General features: G+C 40.8%; 1 protein-coding gene across 3 annotated transcripts in view; it reads left to right on the top strand.

Annotated features, from left to right (window-relative positions):
* The window catches only part of slc41a2b (solute carrier family 41 member 2b), a 78,439-nt gene that overhangs the window by 36,155 nt on the left and 17,450 nt on the right, over window positions 1-24,834 (top strand). For all 3 annotated transcript variants that reach the window (XM_047022537.1, XM_047022536.1, XM_047022538.1), the window contains 2 exons: window positions 17,612-17,743; window positions 17,957-18,105. In XM_047022537.1, the coding sequence (XP_046878493.1) occupies window positions 17,612-17,743; window positions 17,957-18,105 (281 nt within the window). The remainder of the gene's footprint in view (window positions 1-17,611; window positions 17,744-17,956; window positions 18,106-24,834) is intronic.

Here is a 24,834-nt window from a genome sequence, read left to right on the forward strand (position 1 = left end):
CGAACTTGACAGGAGAATGTGCGGTCCTCCACGCAAACGCTGACCCTCCCGTAGGCCTACGCACATTTTGGAAACAGTTGGAATTGGCGATGCAGATGACCGTACTGTACTCAGACTGCAGAAATTGAATGTGGGAAGAACATTACTCGTAATATTTAAATATTTTGTTTTCCTCACACGTTTTTTTTCATTCAATTTCATGATTATCATGAAGATTACATCCAGCAGTGTTATTTGCGCTTGTACTGAGTGATTCTTGTTCCATAAACACCTTGTACAATCCAACTCAAATGTAAACAAAAAATTCAGCGCTTCCTCACCATCAGATTGTCCACTACGGGGCGTGCAGGAGGGGGAGATTTCCCGACTGCATGGAATACAGGATAACATCACATATCCTACCTTTAGATAACTGCAGAACACAGTGTATAACTAAAAATATTTCTTTAATACTGTGCAAATATCCTCATATGTCAAAAACTGGAAATACAGTCGTTAAGCTCCTGTGCAATCGCTACACTCTACGTCCTTGTTATCAGTCCAGACTTTAATAGATTACTGCTCATAACAAAACGCTTTGGTTTTCAAATTGTATCTCGACTTGCGATATCACTGGCACAGTTGACGCCATTCGCACAGTTTTTAATTGGTGATCTACCGGCCACCCAATTTACGGAGTTTTCGGGCTCCACCAATAGGCTAACAGTGTCTGAGAAGTTGTCATGCGCTATCATTCACCGTAAAGAACAATCGCATGCCAGGGTCATGATGAGATACTAGATTAGCATTCATGAGGTGCTTTGCATTGACTATTTATGGTTTAAAATGGGCATGTTCAGGGCGGGGTACAATGCTGATTCACGTACGCACACTTGTGGGTAATCTGTGATTTATAAAGGGAACATTGCGTACAGGTGTGCGTACGCACGGTTTATAAATCTGAATTTTTGTGTGCGTACGCCATTTTAGGTTTTTGGGCGTACGTACACTTTTAGTAAGAATCCTACGCACAGTTTTATATATGAGACCCCAGGTGACCTGGTGCCGCCAGAACAACTAAGACAGTGGAGATGGTTGTGGACTTCAGGAAGAATACAGACCCCGGTCAACACTGTGGAGTCGTTCCGCTTCCTGGGCACTATCCTCTCCCAGGACCTCAAGTGGGAACTGATCATCAGCTCCCTCACCAAGAAAGCACAATAGAAGATGTACTTCTTACGTCACCTGAAGAAATGCACCACCTGCCAAGGACAATGATGGTGCACTTCTACACAGCCATCGAGTCCATCTTCACCTCCTCCATCCCCATCTGGTATGCTGTTGCCACTGCCAAGGACAAGAGGAGACTGCAGCGTGTCATCCGTGCTGCTGAGAAGGTGATCGACTGCAATCTGCCTACCCTCAAGGACCTGCACACCTCGAGGACCCTGGACACTCTGTTCCATCTACTCCCGTCCGGCAGAAGGTTGCGGTCCATCAGGACCAAAACCTCACGCCATAAGATCAATTTCTTCCCATCTGCTGCTGGCCTCTTCAACAAGGCCAAGGACCAAGTCCGTCCACCACCTACTTTGCACATTTTTCACTTTGCTGCCCTATTTTATTTTATTAGGGTTCCTTCAGTAGGAGGACCCTATGGTTATTGGTGGTATTATTAGGGTTCCTCCGGCCTCCAGTAGGAGGACCCTATTGTTATTAGGGTTCCTCCGGTAGGAGGGAACCGATTGTTTTTGTTAGTATTCTTCTTATTATAATTTTTCTTCTCCTTGTGCCCAAATATCTCAAAGTCCATGGTCATACATTTTCTAATTTGGCACATTGATACTACATTTAAGTGGGTACCCCAGCACCAAATATGGGACACATTCGACTACGGGGGGCGCCAGAGGCCACGCCCTAAAGTCAGATTTTTCAGTGATGGCATTTCACTCCATCAGCCACCCCATCGCTCCAATTCTTCTGAAACTTGATGTGCATGCCTTATTTCTCATGGGGAACAAAAAAGCCTATAGGACCCATAAGGTCCACCGTGATGGATTTTCCTGTACAGTGAAAACTTAAAGGGAAATCTTTCAAATTAATCTCCTCTTAAACCAAATGTCCGATTGACTTGAAATTTTGTACAGATGTGTAGAATTGATGTATTTATATAGGGTGACATGGAATAATGCAATATAAAATGGCTGAAAGGGGTGTATTTATTTAAATGTCAACATTGCCTCAATATCTTTGTGTCAATAAATCAAATATAATTTTGACTGATTGTTTTTCAAACCTAATAGGGTTCAAGATGACTCCACTCTGATGTACCATAAACAATTTCGCCTTGGTATGTCCAAATATGATTGAATTACAGCAGTTTAAACTTTAGCAGAATCTAACAATGATTGCCACAGGAGAAAAAGATTACTTTTTTATACAGTAACTGACCGAAGGAATTGCCAACACTGAGCATAGTTCAATGGGCTGAGACAGTGCACTGCAATGTGCATGGTCAGAGGTTCAAATTCAGCAACAGCCTTTGGGCCTGTCATGATACTGATTATCTGTTTAGTTAAACAGGATGACATCATTCTGAAGTACCATGCGCAATTTCACCTTAAAATGTCAAAAGATGACTGAATTACATCTGCTTAAACTTTGTCCCAAAGCCGACCAAAGCTAATACTCTTCCCTTTCTATTCATAAAATCTCAACAGTTGGTGTATTGCAGAGAGGATAGAGAGGCGGACTTGTAACCTTATGCTCATGAGATCCCCATTCAGCCTATTGTTGTTGGCCAAACATTAAGTAGTTTTGCTCTCTTGTTGTCCAACTCTTGACCTAATACAATGTACATTTGTATAATATTTTGCCATTTTCCGGAGAAACCCGCATTGCTGCTTGCAGCTATATTTGGTAGTATTACAGTTGTTCCATGGAAGTCATTGGCAGCCCCTAGACCAGTAATGTAAAAAGTTGTGAAATTTGACATGTTGAAACTGCAGAGCTTTAGTTACTACCATACCAAACATGGCCCACATGAGCCGATAGGTGGCGCTACAGGCCACACTCCAATATGTCAATTTTCAAAGTGATGCCATTTTCAGGCCATACGTCCCAGAATTCTGAAACTTAGTAGATATGCCTTACTGCTCATGAGTAACTACCGCACCACAAATGGCCCACCATTGCTCATAGGTGGCGCTACAGGCCAAGCCCCAATTGTCCATTTTCAAAGTGATGGCATTTCCACCCCATGAGTCTAAAATGTCTGAAACAGAACACCCATTGGTGACCCATACAGTCCGCCATGTACAGTGAACATTTTGAAAAACATACAAATATCTTCTTATGAACCATGACTCCAATTGACTTAAAACTATATATAGGACACATATGTAGTTATGCTAGTTCGAGACCACAATAGCTATGGAAATAAGAGTGAACGCAATTATGGAGGGCGGCTTTGTCTTGATTTGCAATGCAGCTGGGGGAGGTTGTAGACCATGGGGGGGGGCAAGCTGGGGTAAACTCAGTGCTCTGAGTTGGTGCATGTCAGTTTAGGAAAGGGTAGCCAATTTTAAGCCCCTGGTTTCATTTTTTTCCTTTTTTTCTTTGATTGGAACTGTCTTTTATACATTTATAGTTGGTTTTGACATAAAACAGACATCTAATTCAGTCAGAAAGTTCTCTCAACTCAACCAACCATCACACAGTACATATGGTTTACAAAACTTTAGTCAGTTTTGTACACCATATATACCGCGGGTGGCAGGTTTTTGGGCTACTTTTAAACTTTATGCGGACGCTGCATTTCTTCCTTGGGGTTACCTGCGCTGGGAGAGAGGGAAACAGCACGGATGAGGAAAGTGTGTGGGGAGAGCAAGCAGTAAGAGTTCTTAACCTACACACTTCCTTCAGTAATGTCTCCTCACTTTCATAAAGTAATTGTTGCTCTTTGTCTCTGTTTGGTGGTGATAGGAAGCGGCATGATTAAATAATTTGTTGTAATGAACCAGTAAAACGTGAGAATAGCAGAAAACAAGGAAAATATTAATCCACCAGTCATTTTAACATTTTAAATATAGCTGCAAGCAGCAATGGCGGATTCCTCCTTGAAAATTGCAAAATGTTGTCAAATTGACATACTAGATAGTTACACTGGGATTTACCAGAAGACTTGAAACTGTAATTTCTGTCATAATAATAAAAACAAAAGTTTGCACCTCTGACTGGATTCGAACCCACCACCCTTTACATATCGCCACTGCATCTCATCCTACTAAGCCATTCACAGACTTCGACATTTTATCAATCAGTTTTTGTTTCAGAAAATAAGATATTTCTCCAATGGCCCCTTTGTCAGATTCAAGTTCAAACAGCTGTAATTTTGTCCTATTTGTATATGGGACATAAAAATGGGACAATGGGATGACTGGGTTGCTGCTGTAAAGAATAGCTTACTCGTAGAGCTTTAAAAAGGTTGCTTGGGGTGCCAAAACTTGTCATGTAAGGGAATTTCAAATCATGCCTAGCATCAGTGGCGATTTGTCCTGGCTTAAGTTCCTGAAAAGAATTTGTGCAACAGGTAACAGGCTGAACAATCAAGATACTTCATTCAAGCTAATTCGGTTGTGAATCTGACACTACCATGCGTATACTCCAAGTAGCTAGCTACTGTTGTAGACCTGGCTTGTTTTGCAGTGGTTTACAGAGTCTCGCTAAACAGATGATCGGAGTGTTGTTATGGGCTCAAATAAACACTCATCGCTATGTTTTACAACCGGAGGATTGACGGAAGACTAGAAACCGTTCTGTCAAAAAAATATTGTCTAGCCTTTGACTGGTTTTGAACCTACAACCCTTCGTTTCCCATCTCATCCAATTGAGCCATTGCCAGATCTGGATTCCTCTACGTTTAGTCATCAATTGGATAATAAAATAAGATGTTTCTCCAATGGCAAGCATTGTCAGATTTGGTCCAAGCTCAAACAGCTGTAATTCAGTCATATTTTCACATATCAAGGTGAAACTTTGCAGGGTACTTCAGGGTGGTGTCATCTTAAAGCTTATTAGGTTTGAAAAACCATTATTCAAAATGACATTTGATTTGGTGACACAAACTTATTGAGGCAATGTGGACATTTACATAAATACACCCCTTTCAGACATTTTGTATTTGATTCAACTGTCTCAAGTATAAAAAAAATATATGTCAATGATACATATCTGTACAAAATTTCAAGTCAATTTGACCTTTTTTGTAGGAGATATATTTTGAAGGTTTTCCCAATTATCACTGTGCAGGACAATCCATCATGGTGGACCTTATGTGTCCTTGAGGGTTTTTTGTTCGTCATGAAAAATGAGTCATGCACACCAAGTTTCAGAAGAATTGGAGCAATGGGGTGGAAATGCAATCACTCTGAAAAGTGGACATTTGGGCGTGCCCTGTGGCGCCCCCTATGGTCTGAGGTAGGCCAGTCTGTGTTTGGGCCGTAGTTGTGGCATGTTGTATCAATATGCCAAATTTAAAAACTTTTTACCAATGTGTTCATTAAATAAATGACAATAATAATAATAAATATAGCTGCAAGCAGCGATGCGGGTTCCTCCGCAAATGGCAAAATATTATAAACATGTACACTGTAGAAGATCGAGACTTGGACAACAAGAAAGCAAAACGACTTCATGTTTGGCCATCAACAATAGGCTGAACAGGGATTTAAACTCATGAGCATAGGGTGACAAGTCAGTCTCTCTAGCCTCTCTGCTATACACCAACTGCTGAGACTGTATAATTAAGAAGGGCTGAGTATTAACTTTTTATAGGATATTGAAACTCTTCTTGAGTTGATCTCTTTCCAGACTCTCAGTAAATGCACAACTAATAATAGTCATGTGGGGAGCGCTCATAATCAGCTCCTTGCGAGAATAGTCTGTGACTGTATAGCAGCCGATTCTCTGGTCCGATTAAACTACACAACATACTCAATCAGGGTGACCAACAAGATTATTATAACTAACCAACAGTAACATTACAAACATCCAACTGAACGAACACAACAACTGAAATCCCTTGCACGGCTTTTGTAACCAAACTATTATCCACAAGTCTTTGCGTTTTTTGACATGCCCCACTGCATGCTGGGTACCCAAGGGTGCCGACTGCATGATATGAGTATTAGTTTTTGGTCAGCTTTGGGAAAAAGGTTAGGAAAAGGTGAAATTGCATGAAATTGCGCATGGTATTTCAGAAGGATGTCTGCCTGTTTAACTGTGTTAAACAGACTGTGCCTGGTTTTCGAACCTGTGACCTTGCACTTTGTAGGATAACGTTTCAACCCTTTGAGCTACCTGCAAGGCTGAGAAATTCTGGTCAGTTTCTGTATAAAAAAAGAAACTGTTTCTCCTGCAGCATGGATTGCTCGATTCGGCCAAAGTTTAAACTGTAATTTAAGCTGTAATTCAATGATCTTTTGACATATCAAGGTGAAATTGTGCATGGTACGATGTCATCCTTTTTAACTAAACAAATATTACAATTTAAGACGGGCTAAACTACTGTGGATGGATTCGGTCCTACGACCTTATATTTTGCAGATCACCGTTCCAGCTCGTTGAGCTATTCTCAGTGTTGAATATTGTCATGTTCAGTTACTGTACAAAAAAGTAAGCTGTTTCTCCAATGGTATGTGTTGTTAGATTCAGCCAAGGTTTAAACAGCTCTATTTCAATCATATTTTGGCATACCAAGGTGAAATTGTTCATGGTACTTCAGTGAGATGTCATCTTGAACCCTATTAGTTTTGAAAAAACATCAGTCAAAATTATATTTGATTTATTGACACAAATAAATTGAGGCAATGTGTACATTTACATAAATACACCTCTTTCAGCCCTTTTGTTTTTGATTCAATTGCCAATAGAGCCATTCCCAGGCATGGAATACACAAAGTTCAGTAACTGGAAAATAAAAAAGCTGTTCTCCAATGGCGAGCATTGTCAGATTTGGTCCAAGTTCAAACAGCTGTAATTCAGTTACATTTTGACATACCGAAAATTATTTATGGTACTTCAAGGGCCTGTCACCTTAAAGCCTATTAGGTTTGAAAACCCATCATTCAAAATGACATTTGATTTAGTGACACAAACATATTAAGGCAATGTGGACATTTACATAAATACACCCCTTTAAGCCATTTTGTATTTTATTCAATTGCTTTAAGTAACATTTTTAACCCTTTGACGCGTACGATCATACCTGTGTGATCAGTTCTGGCTGGGCCCAGGAGCATACGATCACACAGGTATGATTAGAATGCGTCCTTAGAATGTCCAGTTTTGCTTAAAAACGTCATAATAGAGAGTTCAACATTAGCCTACGTGTATATTATTATAAGACTCAATTTACTGTATATTTTGAGAAAGTTTACCTTTATTATCTATATGTAAACGTTCAGACAATGTAGTTTAGCTAATGTTAGCTAACAGCTAACCAAAAATAACTCACGCTTTTAGTCACGCCACCTAGTAAACCATAATATTATCCGTATTCCTTGACTTGGCTATCACTTTCAACATATTTTACTATTGTATAACCAACAATAGATCGAAAATAATAGATATACATTCACAAATATGCATCTAAAACATCCGACATTCGTCTGTCTTCCGTCTCGTATTTACTTGCGGCCATCTTGGATGTTTTTGTGTTCCGGCAACAAAGATGATCTTTGATGAACCACTTGACCCCGTACACCTCATTATTTTCTCGTGAGAAGAGTAGGTTATCTCGTTGACCCTTTGATACCCACAATGCATTGAGTACTGATCAAAACAAAAAACATGGCAGCCCACATTATCGGTTATAGCCAAGTTAGCTTGTCGACAGCTACATACGATCCTATACCATATTCGATCACTGTGGATTCACTTATATGAATATTTCAAATTTGGAACAGTAATGACAGTAATAACTTATACCCCTAATTCGCAACAACCTATAAAAAACCCACACAAACACGTTTCTTAATTTTTACCACAGCATCCTTGAATTTGTTTCAGGTACATGTCCAGGAAAGGGTACAGCCATGTCACTCTGACATTACATATCAAGGAATATCTTATCACAACTCAAACATGTACAATATGTTTGAGTTGTGTGATGTGCTGGCTATATTTAGGACCTTTACACAGGATCCACTATGGACATCCAGGATCATGATGGGCTTGGGATATCTGGGTCTGTTGTCTTGGCAAGTCAACTGGCATTTGTTATCATCATACCCTTACATTACACAATGAAACGAAACAACATTCTTCCAGAACTACAACTAAATAGAATTAGGTAAATAAAATTGGTCCAACAAGACGAGATTCAATTTGTGACAAATTCCCCAAGACACAAAGAGGTGGGGATACTTCAAGTTCAAGTCTTTTATTGTCAGGTGTACAGAACACCACAAGGTCAGACTGGGCACTGAAATTCTTAGGACAAGACAACGCAAGGCAACCTGGCATAAGATAACATATAAGTACACAGAACATAGATTACATCTATGATAAGCAAAAATATAGGGAACATCCTAAATATACAATATGTAAATGTAAACATAACATACTAACACCATATGTGAACATCAGTTATTGAGGTAGCATCCATATGCTAAAATATTGAGTGGAGTCTGTGGGGTGCATGGGTTTGTCAACAATGCGTGTGGCTTTGTGGATGCAGCGTTAGGCATGTTTGTGAGGGAGGGAAGAGAGACCCCAACTCTATTCTTGGCTGTCCCGACTATCCTCTGCAGAGTTGCGGTTCGAAGCGGTGCAGTTCCCAAACCAGGCCGTGATGCAGCTCCTCGGGATGCTATCTATAGTCCCTCTATGTAATGTGGTGAAGATGTGGGATGGCAACGGTTTAGTTGATGTTCAGCAGAGATGGGTCGCTTTGTGCTGATCTTACTTGCTCTGCACACCTGAAGGCAATGTAGAACTATACATGGACAATTTGTACAGTAGTGCAACCCTCTTTCAACATTTTATGTCTCTTGGAACGGGGCCTGTGTGGGCCAACATTCACATTCACCTGTCAAATTAGAAAGGGAGATGTTCAATATATAGAAAATGGTCAACAGCAAGCAGTCAAGTGGTATGACGAGGTGTGTTCATAACCCTATGAAACATTAGTCATACATTACTGTCTTGTCATTTCAATAGGTTGTTATATTGAATAAGCATAAAGTCTGGTTTATTCTATGTCGTCCATCAAGTAGCTCTAACCTAGATTTTCTTAACGAATTACATTTTTGCAATACTTGAACTGTGGCCTGAGGAATAATAAATGTTCCATCAACAAGGAAATGAATGGCAGTAGATGGTAGCAAGAGAACACAAAACATTGCCATCAATTTAGAATGGATGTCTGCATTATTGTGTTTGCTCTAATTAGACTATAGCAAGTTACTACGAGCTAGCTAGCAAAAACATCAGATTGTGGAAATCAACAACAGGTCATGCTTTCATCTCAATATCATGCCACAGGTATGTGTATAACTTGTATAAATAATCTACTCACCAGAAGGGTTTTCCTAGAAAAGTAGAAGCCAACCATAAAGGTTTGGAAGTATCCAAGCAGCATGAGCTTGCTTGATCGCCTTTGGTCGAGGGGTCTGGGAGTCATTTTCCAGCCTCGCCTGTATGGCTCAATTTGGTTGACATTGTTGATAATTTACAAGGCCATGTTACGTTGTTTGTGTGGTCAGTTTAAAACAAAATAATGCATGTGCATCCAGACAGACTAACTTGCTAGGATTGTAATACATCGTTTTATTTTCCTTACTTATTTTGTTAACACGGGATGTGCTGCCAACTCAGTAGGTTTACGAGATGGAAGCCAGCTAGAGAAAACAAAACGATGCATAGCAATCAAGTTAGACTGACTGGATGTATCTGAATTATTGTGTGTTTGTTATAATCCGACCACACAAACAACGTAACATAGCCTAGTAAATTAGCGATAGCTAACTTGTTGATTTGACTCTTTGATACACTATGAGCTAGCTAGTTTGGCAAAAATATCACCTCGTGAAATACATCTTCCATTTCAGTATCGTGCAATATATATATGGGTGGTATAATTTGAGTCATACAAATACTTCAGTCACCAGAATCATAGCCAAAATATCTACTTTGAAGGTTTCCGCCAGTTCCCTGAAGCGGAAGAAATACGTAACGAGAAGGCGGGATAAACAAAACAACCAATGAATGGAGTAGTCGTCACTAGTACGGGGTGCAAACTAGGTCAATGGAAAATGCAAACCGAGAAATGCGGAAATTGTATAGCAATTCAATTTTAATGTCATAATCAATTTTTGGAACGTTGAGATTGATCCAAACTCACGCGCAAAAAGAACTCACGCTGGGGGGGACAGTCAAGAAATTTAAAACTTACGTTTGAAAGGGTTAAATGCGTCAATGATACATATCTGTACAACATTTCAAGTTAATTAGGCCTTTGGTTCAAGAGAACAGGAATTTTGAAGGTTTTCCCAAATTATCACTGTATAGGAAAATACATCAGGCGGACTATATGGGTTTATGGGGGTGGAAATGCCATCATTTTGAAAATGGGACATTGGGCGTTTCCTGTGGCGCCCCCTATGGTCCGATGTGGCCCAAAGTTGGTGTGTGGGTACCCACTCGGATGTAGTATCACTGTGCCAAATTAGAAAATTACTTACCAATACCATGTTGAGTTATTGTGGCGCAAGGAGAAGAGGAATAATAATAATAATAATAAATATAGCTGCAAGCAGCGATGCGGGTTCCTCCGCAAAATATTATAAACATGTACACTGTAGAAGATCGAGAGTTGGACAACAAGAGAGCAAAACTACTTCATGTTTGGCCAGCAACAATAGGCTGAATGGGGATTTGAACTCATGAGCATAAGGTTACAAGTCAGTCTCTATCCTCTCTGCTACACACCAACTGTTGAGATTGTATGAATAGAAAGGGCAGAGTATTAGCTTTGGTCAGCTTTGGGACAAAGGTTAGGAATTTCAAGGTGAAATTGCATGCATTTGTGCAGGGTATTTCAGAATGAAGGATTAGGATAGTAGTAGGATTCCAACCTACTACCTTATACTTTACAGGTCACCATCCCAGCCCATTGAGGTATTATCAGTGTTAAGTAGTTTCATGTTCAGTAACTGTACAAAAAAGTAAGATGTTTTTCCTGTGGTAAGCGTTGTTAGATTCAGCCAATGTTGAAACTGCTTTAATTCAATCATATTTTGACATACCAAGGTGAAATTGTTTGTGGTACTTCAGAATGATGTCATCCTATTGAACTAAACAGATAATCAAAATCATGACAGGCCAAAATATAATGGCTGGATTCCAACCTAATACTTAATACTTTACAGGTCACCATCCCAGCCCATTGAGCTATTCTCAGTGTTGGGTAGTGTCATGTTCAGTAACTGTATTAAAAAGTAAGCTGTTTCTCCTGTGGTAAGCGTTGTTAGATTCAGCCAATGTTGAAACTGCTCTAATTCAATCATATTTTGACATACCAAGGTGAAATTGTTTGTGGTACTTCAGAATGATGTCATCCTATTGAACTTAACAGATAATCAAAATGATGACAGGCCAAAAGATAATGGCTGGATTCCAACCTACTACCTTATACTTTACAGGTCACCATCCCAGCCCATTGAGGGATTATCAGTGTTGAGTAGTGTCATGTTCAGTAACTGTACAAAAAAGTAAGATGTTTTTCCTGTGGTAAGCGTTGTTAGATTCAGCCAACGTTGAAACTGCTCTAATTCAATAATATTTTGACATACCAAGGTGAAATTGTTTGTGGGACTTCAGAATTATGTCATCCTATTGAACTTAACAGATAATCAAAATGATGACAGGCCAAAAGATAATGGCTGGATTCCAACCTACTACCTTATACTTTACGGTTCACCATCCCAGCCCATTGAGCTATTCTCAGTGTTGAATATTGTCATGTTCAGTTACTGTATTAAAAAGTAAGCTGTTTCTCCTGTGGTAAGCGTTTTTAGATTCAGCCAAAGTTGAAACTGCTTGTACATTTCCTATAAAAATGGAACAACAGGATGACTGGGTTGCTGCTGTAAAGAATAACTTACATTTACATTTATGCATTTAGCAGACACTTTTATCCAAAGCGACTTCCAAGAGAGAGCTTTACAAAAGAGCATAGGTCACTGATCATAACAACGAGGTAGTCCCAAACATTGCAAGCAGCCAAAACATGAAGCATACATTGTGAAAAAACTAAACAAGTGCCAAAAGGGATGACCCATAAGAGCATGCAGTTATACAAGTTACAAATTAAAACGAATGAACCACAAAAAAGTGCAGGACTGTACCTGTAGAAGAACAATCAACAGTAAAATATTTCACAGCGAGTACAAGACTTAACTTCATTATAACTAACCTACAAGAGCAACAAGTCACTCAATAAGAGTCATTGTGATCCTGGAGGAAGCTAACAACAGGTCCAGCCAAGCATTCCTAAGTGCCGTTGTACTCCCGGAACAAGTGCGTCTTGAGCCTTTTCTTGAAGGTGGGGAGACAGTCAGTGTCCCTGATGGAGGTGGGGAGCTGGTTCCACCATAACTTACTTATAGTTTTTATTAAAGGTTATTTGGAGTGCCATAACTTGTCATGGAAGGTCATTTCAAATCATGCCTAGCATCAGTGGGGATGTGTCCTGGCTTAGGTTACTGAAATGAATTTGTGCAACAGACAAGGGATCAACCTGAACAATCAATTTACTTCATTAGAGATAACCATTAGCGTTATCTCTACCATGCGTATACTACAAGTACATTTACATTTAGTCATTTTAGCAGACGCTCTTATCCAGAACGACTTACAGTAAGTACAGGGATATTCTCCCCGAGGCAAGTAGGATGAAGTGCCTTGCCCAAGGACACAACGTCATTTGGCACGGGCGGGAATCGAACCAACAACCTTCTGATTAATAGCTCGACTCCCTAACGGCTCAGCCATCTGACCTCCAGTAGCTAGCTACTGTGGTGAACCTGGCTTGTTTTGCAGTGGTTTACACAGTCTCGCTAAACAGATGATTGGAGTGTTGTGATGGGCTCAAATAAACACGCATTGCTATGTTTTACAACCGGAGGATTTATCGGAAGACGGAAGACTACAAACCATTTTTCCAGAATAAAAAATAAAAAACTATGCCTCTGACTGGTTTTGAACCTACAACCCTTTGCTTACCAGCACAACATCTCAGCCAATTGAGCAATTCCTAGGCATGGAATACACAAAGTTCAATAACTGGATAATAAAAAAAGCTGTTTCTCCAATGGCGAGCATTGTCAGATTTGGTCCAAGTTCAAACAGCTGTAATTCAGTCATATTTTGACATATCAAGGTAAAACTTTGCATGGTATTTCAGAGGCATGTCACCTTAAAGCATATTAGGTTTGAACCATCCTTCAAAAATACATTTGATTTAGTGACACAAAGATATTGAGGCAATGTGAACGTTTACATAAATATACCTTTTTCAGCCATTTTGTACTTGATTCAATTGCCTTAAGTAACATTTCTAAATACGTCAATGATGCATATCTGTACCAAATGTCAATTTACATTTAGTCATTTAGTAGACGCTCATATCCAGAGCGACTTACAGTAAGTACAGGGACATTCCCCCGAGGCAAGTAGGGTGAAGTGCCTTGCCCAAGGACACAACGTCATTTGGCACGGCCGGGAATCGATCCGGCGACCTCTTGATTACTATCCCGATTCCCTAACCCCTCAGCCACGAACGACCAAAATTATCACTGTACAGGAAAATCCATCATGGCGGTCCTTATGGGTCCTTGTGGCCTTTTTGTGCCTCATGAAAAATGAGGCATGCACACCATGTTTCAGAAGAACTGGAGCAATGGGGTGGAAATGCCATCACTTTGAAAATTGGACTTTTGGGCGTGGCCTGTGGCGCCCCCTATGGTCCGATGTGGCCCATATTTGGTGTGGGGGTACCCACTTGGATGTAGTATCAATGTGCCAAATTAGAAAATTTATGACAACACTTTTTGAGATATTGGAGCGCAAGGAGAAGAAAAATAATAATAAGAAGAATAAGAATACCAACAATAACAATAGGTTCCCGCCTACCGGAGGAACCTAATAAAACTAACAAAAACAATAGGTTTCCTCCTACCGGAGGAACCCTAATAATACCAACAATTACAATAGGGTTCCTCCTGATGGAGGAATCTTAACTACGGAGACATCTATTGGATAAATGTTGTAAGTCCTCTGTTGTACACCCAAAAATATTGGGCTAGTTTTCAGGCATTATGGGCTGGTTTTGAGCACTCATTGGGCTGGACCTGGCAACCCTGAACTCAGGTGTGATGTCAGGGTTTCCCGCAGGACTTTGCAGCTAAGGCGGCCGCCTAAGTAACACACGCCTGTTGCCTTAACCTCGTCGTCAAAACGTAGTTAAGGCGAGCAACATCCACCGTATTACTCTGTCCTGTTTTCTCCCTTTCATTCCAAACCGTGACCAACGCCACTCTCCCCCTGGTCTGATGGCAACCCCACCCTACCACCTTAACTAACACATTTTCTGTGGGAAACCCTGGATGTAATTTCCAGTCCACAGTCAAAGCTTTTAAAGAATATATCTCTGCATGATGGGCCTGATCAGAGCACAGGTGCCTTACAGAACACGCTTCAAAGTTGTCACTTTCATAAGGGTGGTGTTTTGACGCCATCAGGCCAAGATGTCTGAAAGTTGGTATGCATGCCGTATTGCTCATGGGGAACAAATAAGTCTCAAGAACCCATAAATGTCGGCTGCATAGATTTTTCTCTACAGTGACAATTTGTGAAGAATTTCCAAAAATGACTTAAAATTTGCCATTGCTTCAATTGTCTTGAAATGTTGTGTACATGTATGAAATACATGTCTGTATCATGTCAATTTAGCAAAGGTTTGCAATGTTGAGGAGCAACCGCCATTGCTGCCACCAGCTATATGTTTTTTTATATATTTTGAAAATGTTTATGGTTATCTATTTTACATCTATGCATTTAGCAGACGCTTCCAAAGCGACTTCCAAGAGAGAGTTTTACAAAAGTGCATAGGTCACTGATCATAACAACGAGATAGCCACAAACATTGCGGGTAGCCAAACATGTGTAGCATACATTGTGAAACCAAATAAGTCCCAAAGGGAAGAACAATAAGAGCATGTAGTTAGACAAGTTACAATTAAACAGCAAGAACCTCAAAAGTGCAAGAGTGTACCTGTGGAATAATATATTTCACAGCGAGTACAATCATTTTAAGACAGTTACAACAAACCAACAAGAGCAACAAGTCTCTCAATAAGAGTCATTGTGATCCTGGGGGAAAACTAACATCCAGCCAATCATTCCTAAGTGCCGTTGTACTCCCAGAACAAGTGCGTCTTGAGCCTTTTCTTGAAGGTGGGGAGACAGTCAGTGTCTCTGATGGAGGTGGGGAGTTGATTCCACCATTGGGGGGCCAGACAGGAGAAGAGCTTATTTTATATCTTATAGTAGTGTTTAGTTCTTTAGTTATTGTTTAGCACCTTAGTATTAGACTTATTTTATTCATACATTATTTCAGCAGAAAACTCTTACTCTTTTTTGTCTTTCTCTCCCCCCTCCCTCCCTCTGCCACTTAACCCCCCCCCCCCTCTCTTTTTCTATTCCCTCTAATGGAGTAAGAATCTCTGATTAAGCTTGTCTCATTCCTAAAATGGCAGTGCAGAACAGGGTGTTGAGTAAAAAACTAAATACAAAAAGTATGAAAGCTCCCAGACTACATTCCATTCCAGTTAGTGGACACTCTAGGAACTTGTCATGTGGAGCCATCTTGGACTTGATTATCCTACTTTGGGTAGGCCAGATCCACAAGACCAAATGAGAAATTGCATTGCACAATGTTTTGTCACCCTGTTTTTACCACAGCCATGAATATGCTAATCAGTAGAGCTGAATGATTTAGGAAAAAATTTGAAAAAAAATTTGCGATTATTTTGACTAATATTGCAATTGCGATTTAATATGTGATTATTATATGATTTATTATTAATAAATACATACTGATCTCCAGTCAGCAACATAACACACAAAGTTCAGAAAAATTAAGTAAAATATACCGCCTGTACCTCTCCGAAAATATTTTGGTAAATCAAAGCTAAACATACTTAACTAAGGCCGAATCCCAGTACTCCCCCTTACCCCTTCCCCTTACCCCTTCCCCTTAGTTTTGCGCGTTCCCGTGAGAGCTAGTGGTGTCCCAATACTCTTTTGGAGCTAGGGGAAGGGCTAAGACTAAGGGGTATCCACCCCTTAAAACCAAGTAAGATCGGGAGCTTACTTGAAACCTAGGGCTATGTGAAAACTGCGCGACCGGCAACAATGGCGACCAAATCATCCAGAGAGTCTGATAAATGTTATATTATCGGCTTAATTAATTGATAAAAAAATTATGACAGTCATGTTTTGTGTTATATACAGTCATGAACATATATATTTGCAACCATTTTCCTAATTGAAACGTTTCTAAAAATCGCTAGTTTGGTACGTTAATGTTACAGTTCTGAATTGCACAACAGTCCCGCATTTCTTTGACTAGCATGTCTACAGTTCTAAGTAAACTCCATTAGCAGCGAATTTCGTCTAATTTCAATGCATAACGCTACTTGCTTTGGAGATATCGATACGTGCTAGATGACGTACCTGTAACCAAGTGGCGTCCCATTTCCTAGGGCTATGTAGCCCTTACCCCTTACTTTCAAGGGCCAAGGGGAAGGGGTAAGTTAAGGGGAAGGGGTAAGGGGGAGTATTGGGATTCGGCCTTAAGCTAGCTAGCTACAGGAAAAAAAACTTGCACTGTGGAGACCGTCGGAAATATTTAGAACTCACGAATCTAAAGGTTAGAACCCGAAAGAAAAATTAACACTGTCTGAACATTTCTGATCCAGTCAGGAGCCTAACAAAAACATGGCACTGACAACCACAGTGATCCTACTGTATGTGTATCACCGAGGAGCATCATATCTTTCGTGATGAAAGCTGTTACTGCTTGAGTAATTTCGTACATGAATATGGAGTTAGGCTTTGAAACATTTATATCAGTGATCCTGTCGGGTGTTATTTGGCTTATTTGACACACTGGTGTTCAGCATTTTAGCTGTGCATTGTACATGGCTTTGTAGTGTTAGGTTGGTGGTGTTGCCCCGTGAGGTAGCAACGTTAGCCTGGCAGGTTTTGCACAATACTTGATACTATGCAGCATCATTTTTAAAGGCAAAATTGGCAAAGTGTCTGTCAGGTTATGTCAAGCCTGAGGCCATCGTACAGGTCAAGGTAAAGTGTAACGTGCCAAGTTGATCCTTCGTCTCCAAACTGCATTACTCTCGCGTGTCACTTGATCAAAGTAAAATTGCAGCCTTTGCCATTACAAAATCTCGTTTTGTCACATCGCGATATTATTGCAAATGCAATTTATCGTTCAGCCCTACTAATCAGCATATAACCTTAAGCCCTATGCGCTGTGTTTGCTTTCCAGGTATCGGGGGGAACCTAGTGGCCATACAGTCTAGCAGGATCTCCACTCACCTCCACTTCCACAGTGCCCCTGGGGAGGTCCCTGAAGAGGCCAAGGGCTGCTACTATCCCTGCCGCACCTTTTGTGGTACAGGTATGGCACCAGCCAGACCCATCATCCTTTTAGATGTCCTAATAACGACACACACTTGTCCTTGGTACAGAATCTTATTGGATAGGGTAATTTGGGGGTTTGTGTCAGAGCAGCAAGTGTGTGGTTGGACACCGTTTGGCTTTGCTTGTTGCTGTTGTCAGCTTCTGTGCTGTCTTCTGCCATGCTCTCAAGTTTACAATCCGCTTTCTTCAGGTGCCAACCATCGTTCAGCTCAGGTACTGCTCCTGTTGGTGGTCCCGGGTCATCTGATCTTTCTTTACACCATCCACCTGATGAAGAGTGGACACACCACCCTGACCCCCATCTTCATGATTGTCTACCTGGCTGCTGCCCTCTTACAGGTGTGTGTGTGTACGTGCGTGGACTTGTTTAACTCTTCTTGTAGGTAGGCCTGGGGCGATAAAACAATATATCATTTTTTTAGGGCTGTCAAGCGATTTAAATATTTAATCGAGATAAATCAAATTTTACTCCTATAAAAAAAATATTTGTGAAATAACATTAAAAGGGTGTACTTAACTTCAAGTAACTGGAGGATAACAAGAGGAAATTGTGAGGGAGTTTTGTTCGCTCACACATAGGCTGTACAACAGGGCTCTTCAATAAGCGGCCCGCGGGCCGAATCCGGCCCCCAAGCTGCTTTGGACTGGCCCCCGGAGTGTGCTCCGGTAAACTCATTCAGTTCTTGCCTATGATTAAAAAATTATTATAATAATGGGTGCGTTCAACTTCATGCAGCGCCGGCATCGCCTGCAGCCCGGCCAACTTGAAGCAGCCAATGGCATTCTCAGCTTCAAATCAGCCGGCTGCAGCATGATGTCGAACACGCCTAATAGTATCACTCCTGACCAGGGCCGGACTTACCATTGGGCTTGACTGGGCTACAGCCCATGGGCTCTGCCCTAGGGGGCCCCGCCCGTTTACGTGCAGTGGAGGACTTAGCTATTAGCCAGAAAGCTAAGTTATGCTAGCAAGATTCATAGACAAGAACATTGTGTACGGTTGACAAACAGTAAATATAATTTGACAATATGTTTGACAAGAATACTAGCTCAATATCAAGATTCTCATGAACAAGGTATCGGCCATATACTAGTACTAGGCTACAGTACAGTACGGCCGAGTTGAATAGCAAATGGATGTGAGATGATAGCATCAAAGTTGACATATTTTCCAAACAGTAATTAGAATTTGACAGTAATTAGAATTTGACAGCTATCTAGCCATGTCATTGTCCCCAAATCAAATCAAGATTTGTTTGTGTTGGCCACAGCTTATCTGAAGTAGCTAGGTTGACCAGCGAGGTGAATAGAATGGGATGTGAGATGAGCGGTTACGTGACTCTGACTGAGAGTAAATTCAGAAAAGTAACATTTTAATAGGTTAAAAGAAATATTGAAGTCACTCATTGTTTTAATTACATGTTAGCTTGGTAAAGTTTCTGAGCAAAAGTGGTAAAGTTTCTAAGCGGAGGTTTTGACTGTGTGACTGCGTCCCTGATGTTATTGGGTGTGCTTGCCTTCGGCAAGCACAAACCATTGTTATCTCACATATATATTCTTCTTATTATTTATTGTTTCTTTTCGCTCCCCTAAGGCTCAGTCAATATTTGGACTACACTGACAACGGCTGTGTCAAAATGTTCGTCTTGGTCTCGATTGCGTTGCTTGTATTGGGATTTACGTTCCGTTGCACAGTTTAGGAGCTTACAACGTTTTTGTGGTAACAAAGTGCCTTTAGTCGACGAAGGGTAATCTGTGCTAGCTACGTCACCACGTCAACACACGTCAGCAACGACGCATGGATACAACGTGATAGAGACGTTCTAGCACGCAAATTGGAGCTTGAATTACGATTGAAAAATACCACCCCCCAAAAATCCCAACCATTTGGCTTTGGTGAGAAAGCGATTTCGAGTGGAACTGCAATCTCGGATTTTTGATTTAGGTCGTTAAAGTCTTTGTAAATTGAGCGAGTGCGGGTCGCCCGCCTAGTCTTTTAGGCTGCAGCCATGCTAGACTAGAGAGCTTCATATCAAAGTAGTATTTTCGTAGCTAATTTTGTAGTTTAATTTTACACGAAAAAACTGAAAGAGGGAAATGATATGACGATATGACTATTGTGAAGACATCCAGGTGGTGAGATTTTAATGTAGGATGCTGTAAAAACTTTGATTTGGTTGCTACGTGAGAGCCCCGTCAGCCTTCATTGACGATTGCGGCAGCAACAACAGTGTTGTCGATCTGAGTCTGATGAGTCTTTGTTTAATTTCGTACCAGGGTCAAATCTACATCCAAATGGAGAGCAGTGTTTTAAAGATATGGCCGCAATGTAACTTGGGGGTCCCCCCAAAAAAGTTGTTTGGACCCCCCCACATTTGTGATCAAAATATTAGTGCATGACTGGTCTACTAGTCCAGCGATCTTTCCATTGCTTCACAATCAAATCCGTTCCACTTTATCAGTAGGGAGAATACCCATAGAAATAGAATTCCACTCCACGTTTTCTAGAAAAATAGCATTACGTACGCAGATTCAACTCCCATACTCTTTGATCGACGCATCGCGCTTGGAGCTACCACTTCAGACATGACTGTTCCACAGACGAGATGGACATAAGGAGGGTTTTTTCGAGGAAGAGGAAAGTAAGTCAAAGTTGCCCAGTTTTCCCTTCAGTGGCCAAAGCACCCTTATGAGACATTCTCTGACTATAATAGCGTTAGTTAAGTCACAAAGATTCTTCTGCAAACATTATGATTATTGCTAGCTAGATAAGCAAGCTTTTTACCTACATCTAGCACTAGGCTATACCATACTTTATTTACCCATTACAAGTGGAACAGCATTTGTTGATTTCTTAATCTGGGTCTGAAATATGTTGTGCTTTTGGCCGTGTTCAGATTTAGGCGTCTATTTCAGGCAGAAAGAGATGACAAGGATGTTTTTTCCAAGTAGCTACAAAAGAAATTGCTGGTGTTTTTTTTATTGCCATAACAACCGTGAGCTCATCTGGAGTTAACCTTAGCTAACATGCTAGTTTGTCTAGTTTGTCTAACATTGTCTTCCAATTTAAATAAGGTTGCTCAACTTGTAATTTTGGCAATTCGCAGAATTGTATTGCTACATGTTAGTCCGTAACATGAAGGCAAAACTGATTCAACCATTAAAACCATATATCCTCTGAAAGCTTATACCCTCAGGATGTTATCTAATGAGACAAGAGACACGTCCATCTCTCCATATTAGTATGCTGCCCATGCATAATAAATTTGGTATTGGTAAATGGAGTAGGCTACATGGCTGATACTTTTTTGGGCTGTGCCATTTAGGGAAACTGATTCAACCACCTAAACCATGTATTTTCTGAAAGCTTACATACTAAGGATGTGATCTGTGGAAAAGACTACAGGTTTGAACACAAATATGATCATTTCTGAACTGTCCAGTCATGCTTTAGGGAGATGCTATTTTTTTATGTAGCCTAAATAATTATTAAGCTACTAAACCTATACCAATTGTGAATTTTATATGCTGATAACATGATTTACATCTCAGAAATCTTCATATGAAAAATCTACATTAAGCTTCTTATTATCAATATGAAAGAATGCTCAATGCATCTCCATGTCTCCTGATATAGGTGGTAGAGATTGAGAGTGAGTCAGAGGCAGGGGCAACATGCAGGGGCAGTGGAGACAGCTCTGTTGCTGAGGTGAGTGCTGAAAGGTGACAGGTAGTTGAAGATGTCCCATTGCTTATTGGGAAGTTTAGTTTTCAAAATATTTTAATGTCCAGCCCCTCAGTATATGTATAACAACTATGGTAAAATAGTTGTGGTAAATGCACCAGAATGTGGGAAATTGCATCTACATCTCAAAAAATTCTAGGGGAGAAACCCCCAGAGCCCCGCATAATGTGTGTCCCCCCACTCTCAAAATGCTGCTGACGCCCATGGCTACAGTTCTGTCTTCAATGCCACAGCTATGGCTAGACTTTATTATGTCTTATTACACGGCTGTTCTTTAATGCTGTAGAATGCTCCATTCACTTGAATGGGGCTTCCCAACGTTCTGCGGTGAACAATTTTCTCATATTTGACCGTTGCTATGCACATTTGACCGCTGTCAAGGGAAGTGGCCTTTTTGCCTCGGATTCACGTCTTTCGTAGAACTCCGCAAGTAGTCCGGTCAGCTGATTTGAAGCCTAAATAATGTTCAAAGTCTATGAAGTTCAACGTCTTTGGCGAACTATTTCTCTGCTGATCAACAATACGAATGGTAACAAATACTTTGTAAAAAGACACACTGGCTGTGTCTACCACCGCGCACTTTACAAGTACACTGCAATACAGTGCACTGCAAAACAGTGCACTTACATATTCAGTGCACTCCGTCACTGATAAGTGCTGTCTCAAATGGAACACTTACGTTAAACACTTGGTGGACGTAACGGACGCAAATCTGCTCGCGACACCCGCAAAACCTGCCAAAATTAACGCGCTTCTCCACTCAAGTGGAAAAAAGCTGCCGAAAGGGCTCCTCCTTTTCCGCTACGTAGCCAAGATGGCGCCCGTTTAGGGCGAGTAGTGTCCATCGTTGTACGCTGTTTTTTTGGACCGTTTGCAGTGCGCCATCCGGGTACTTTCAGTGCACTGAATTCTGCAGGTTTTGTGAGTGAAGCGCCCTAAGCACTGAAAGTCAGAGCTCGAAGTGCACAAGTGCGCGGTAGTAGACACAGCTACTGTGTTAAGTTATTTTTGGTGGCAAGTAGCCGTGTAATAAGCGGGATAATGCATAGAACGCCGGTCATTATTGGGAAAATAAGCCCCTTCAGGGCGAAACAAACCCCTCCGCTTCACGTCGGGGTGCTGTTCGTTCTGTCTGGGCTTATTTTCCCGATAATGACCGGCGTTCTATACATTGGGGCTTATTTTCCCCGATAATGACCGGCGTTCTATACATTATCCCTTACAAAAGAAACATTCTAATTTCCGGCGCTTTCAAACAATCAGTGGAGTGTGGATAGCAACGGCAGCTAGCTTGCCTCTAGCAAACTGCTTTTGAATTAGCCATGTCCCCCTAAATTAATATCGAACTTATTTATGTTTAGGGGGGCTTATTTTCAGTTAGCAGACGGTGCTATTTGAATCGCAATTCCATCTGAAATACTGCCAGTGACAACGTTGTTACAGTAGCTTGTTTCAAAGGGGGTTCCTTGTTTCAAAGGGTGTTCTTAATGAATTATGCAATATGAGTTGGCTAAATGCTTGAAAATATCACTAGAAGGGAAAACGGACCCACCTGCAACCAACGCAAGAAAGCACACCCCACAATTTCTCCAGAAATTGTACCCTCTCTAGTTGTTACTTATTTCAGACACTTTGTACAGGCTCATACCAAGGAAGGATGTAATGTTCTTTGCTCATACAATGTAGCCTGCGCAATAATTTAGAACGGTTAACAGTTTTGCTGGAACTACTTGGCTGATGGGTGTCCAACCCTGCAGCCAATCAGAATTGAGTATTCACCCAGACCATGGTATAATTCAGATTAATTAAACATTTTAAATAGACTTCAGCAATTAACATCAATTATGTTATTTTGTTGTTTGTTTAGAATATTGCAGCTCTAAATACATATAGCTAGTGTATGTATCATTGTGTTCTATTTAAAGTCATGTATAGTTGGTAGGGCCCGAAAATTGACCCAAGCCCAGGGGCCCCCACCGCCCTTAGTCTTCCATTTTTGTTAGTGAATTGCATTTTCTACAATTGTCTGTTAATATGGCTTGGTTATTGCTCACCTGGTTTGATTTTTTAAATCCTTAGGCCTATGCGGCCTCTTGGGCATATTTGTTAAGCACTTACAAACTAGAATATATTGACTCCTTCAGTATGTTGTTGTAATTTCTTTATTTGTTACCGTGATTACTCATCCTCCGGCCCCTGACTTTGCCTCAGTTTCAAGAACCGGCCCCAGCTCCAAACTAATTGAAGAGCCCTGCTATATAATATTGAACATACACATTATTATATATTTAGGAAATGTAATCAGAAATTTAACATTGTCGAGTGTTGTCTGCCGTACATTACCAGAGCGAACGCTGCTGCTCTACGCGTTTGCTGCTAACGCTGCTGCTAGCTGTGTGCTTTGCTTGCATGTGATATTTTAGGCTGGAAGTACTGGTGATAACTAAACTCAGCCTGATAATCAGTACACACAGCCTTGGTTTTGTCAACCGGGCCGTCAACTGGCAACTTTTTGAAATTGGAACTTCCCATCTAAAAGCCCTCCATCATTCAGCTACCGTCGGCAGTCAAAGTCATGTGATGACAGGTGATTCCCAGGGTCAAAAAGAAACGCGTTATTATCGGGTTAACTTCGACAGCCCTAAAAATTTTCCATGATAACGATGATACGTTTATGCGATTTATTTCAGAATTTTTTTTCTGCGGTTTTCCTCAACCTGTAAAAACTGAGGACAACACAACTGATGCTCCTACAACTATCTAACTCTTACTACCAGATCACACACAGCTAGCTGGTTAACTACCATGATCCCTAACACACACAGCTTGATAGCTAACTAATATGTTTACTGACTCGATTGTTGTTGTTTTCTACATATACATTTAGTCATTTAGCAGACGCTCTTATCCAGAGCGACTTACAGTTAGTACAGGGACATTCCCCCTGAGGTAAGTAGGGTGACATGCCTTGTTCAAGGACATAACGTAAATTTGCACGGCATGAATCGAACCGGCAACCTTCTGATTAATAGCCTGATTCCCTAACCGCTTAGCCATCTGACATCTAAGAAATTTAAAACTGGAGATGCCAGAAGAGAAGTCGAGCTTCTGATGTTGACAGGATTACAGTAGGCGTTGCATAAACACAGATAGAAGTGGCTAGTATATATTTTGAATTTATAAATGTAATATTTGACAACATGTAAAGCAGAACCATCCATAAAACAACAGCAAAGCAATTTTGAATGAGACGCATATTTTGATACCTTTCTTCTCTACGTAGACTACTGCCAAAGCTGAGGGGGAGGTGTAGCGGTGGCTAT

This window comes from Hypomesus transpacificus, chromosome 7 (genome assembly GCF_021917145.1).
Source record: "Hypomesus transpacificus isolate Combined female chromosome 7, fHypTra1, whole genome shotgun sequence".
Lineage (NCBI taxonomy): Eukaryota > Metazoa > Chordata > Actinopteri > Osmeriformes > Osmeridae > Hypomesus > Hypomesus transpacificus.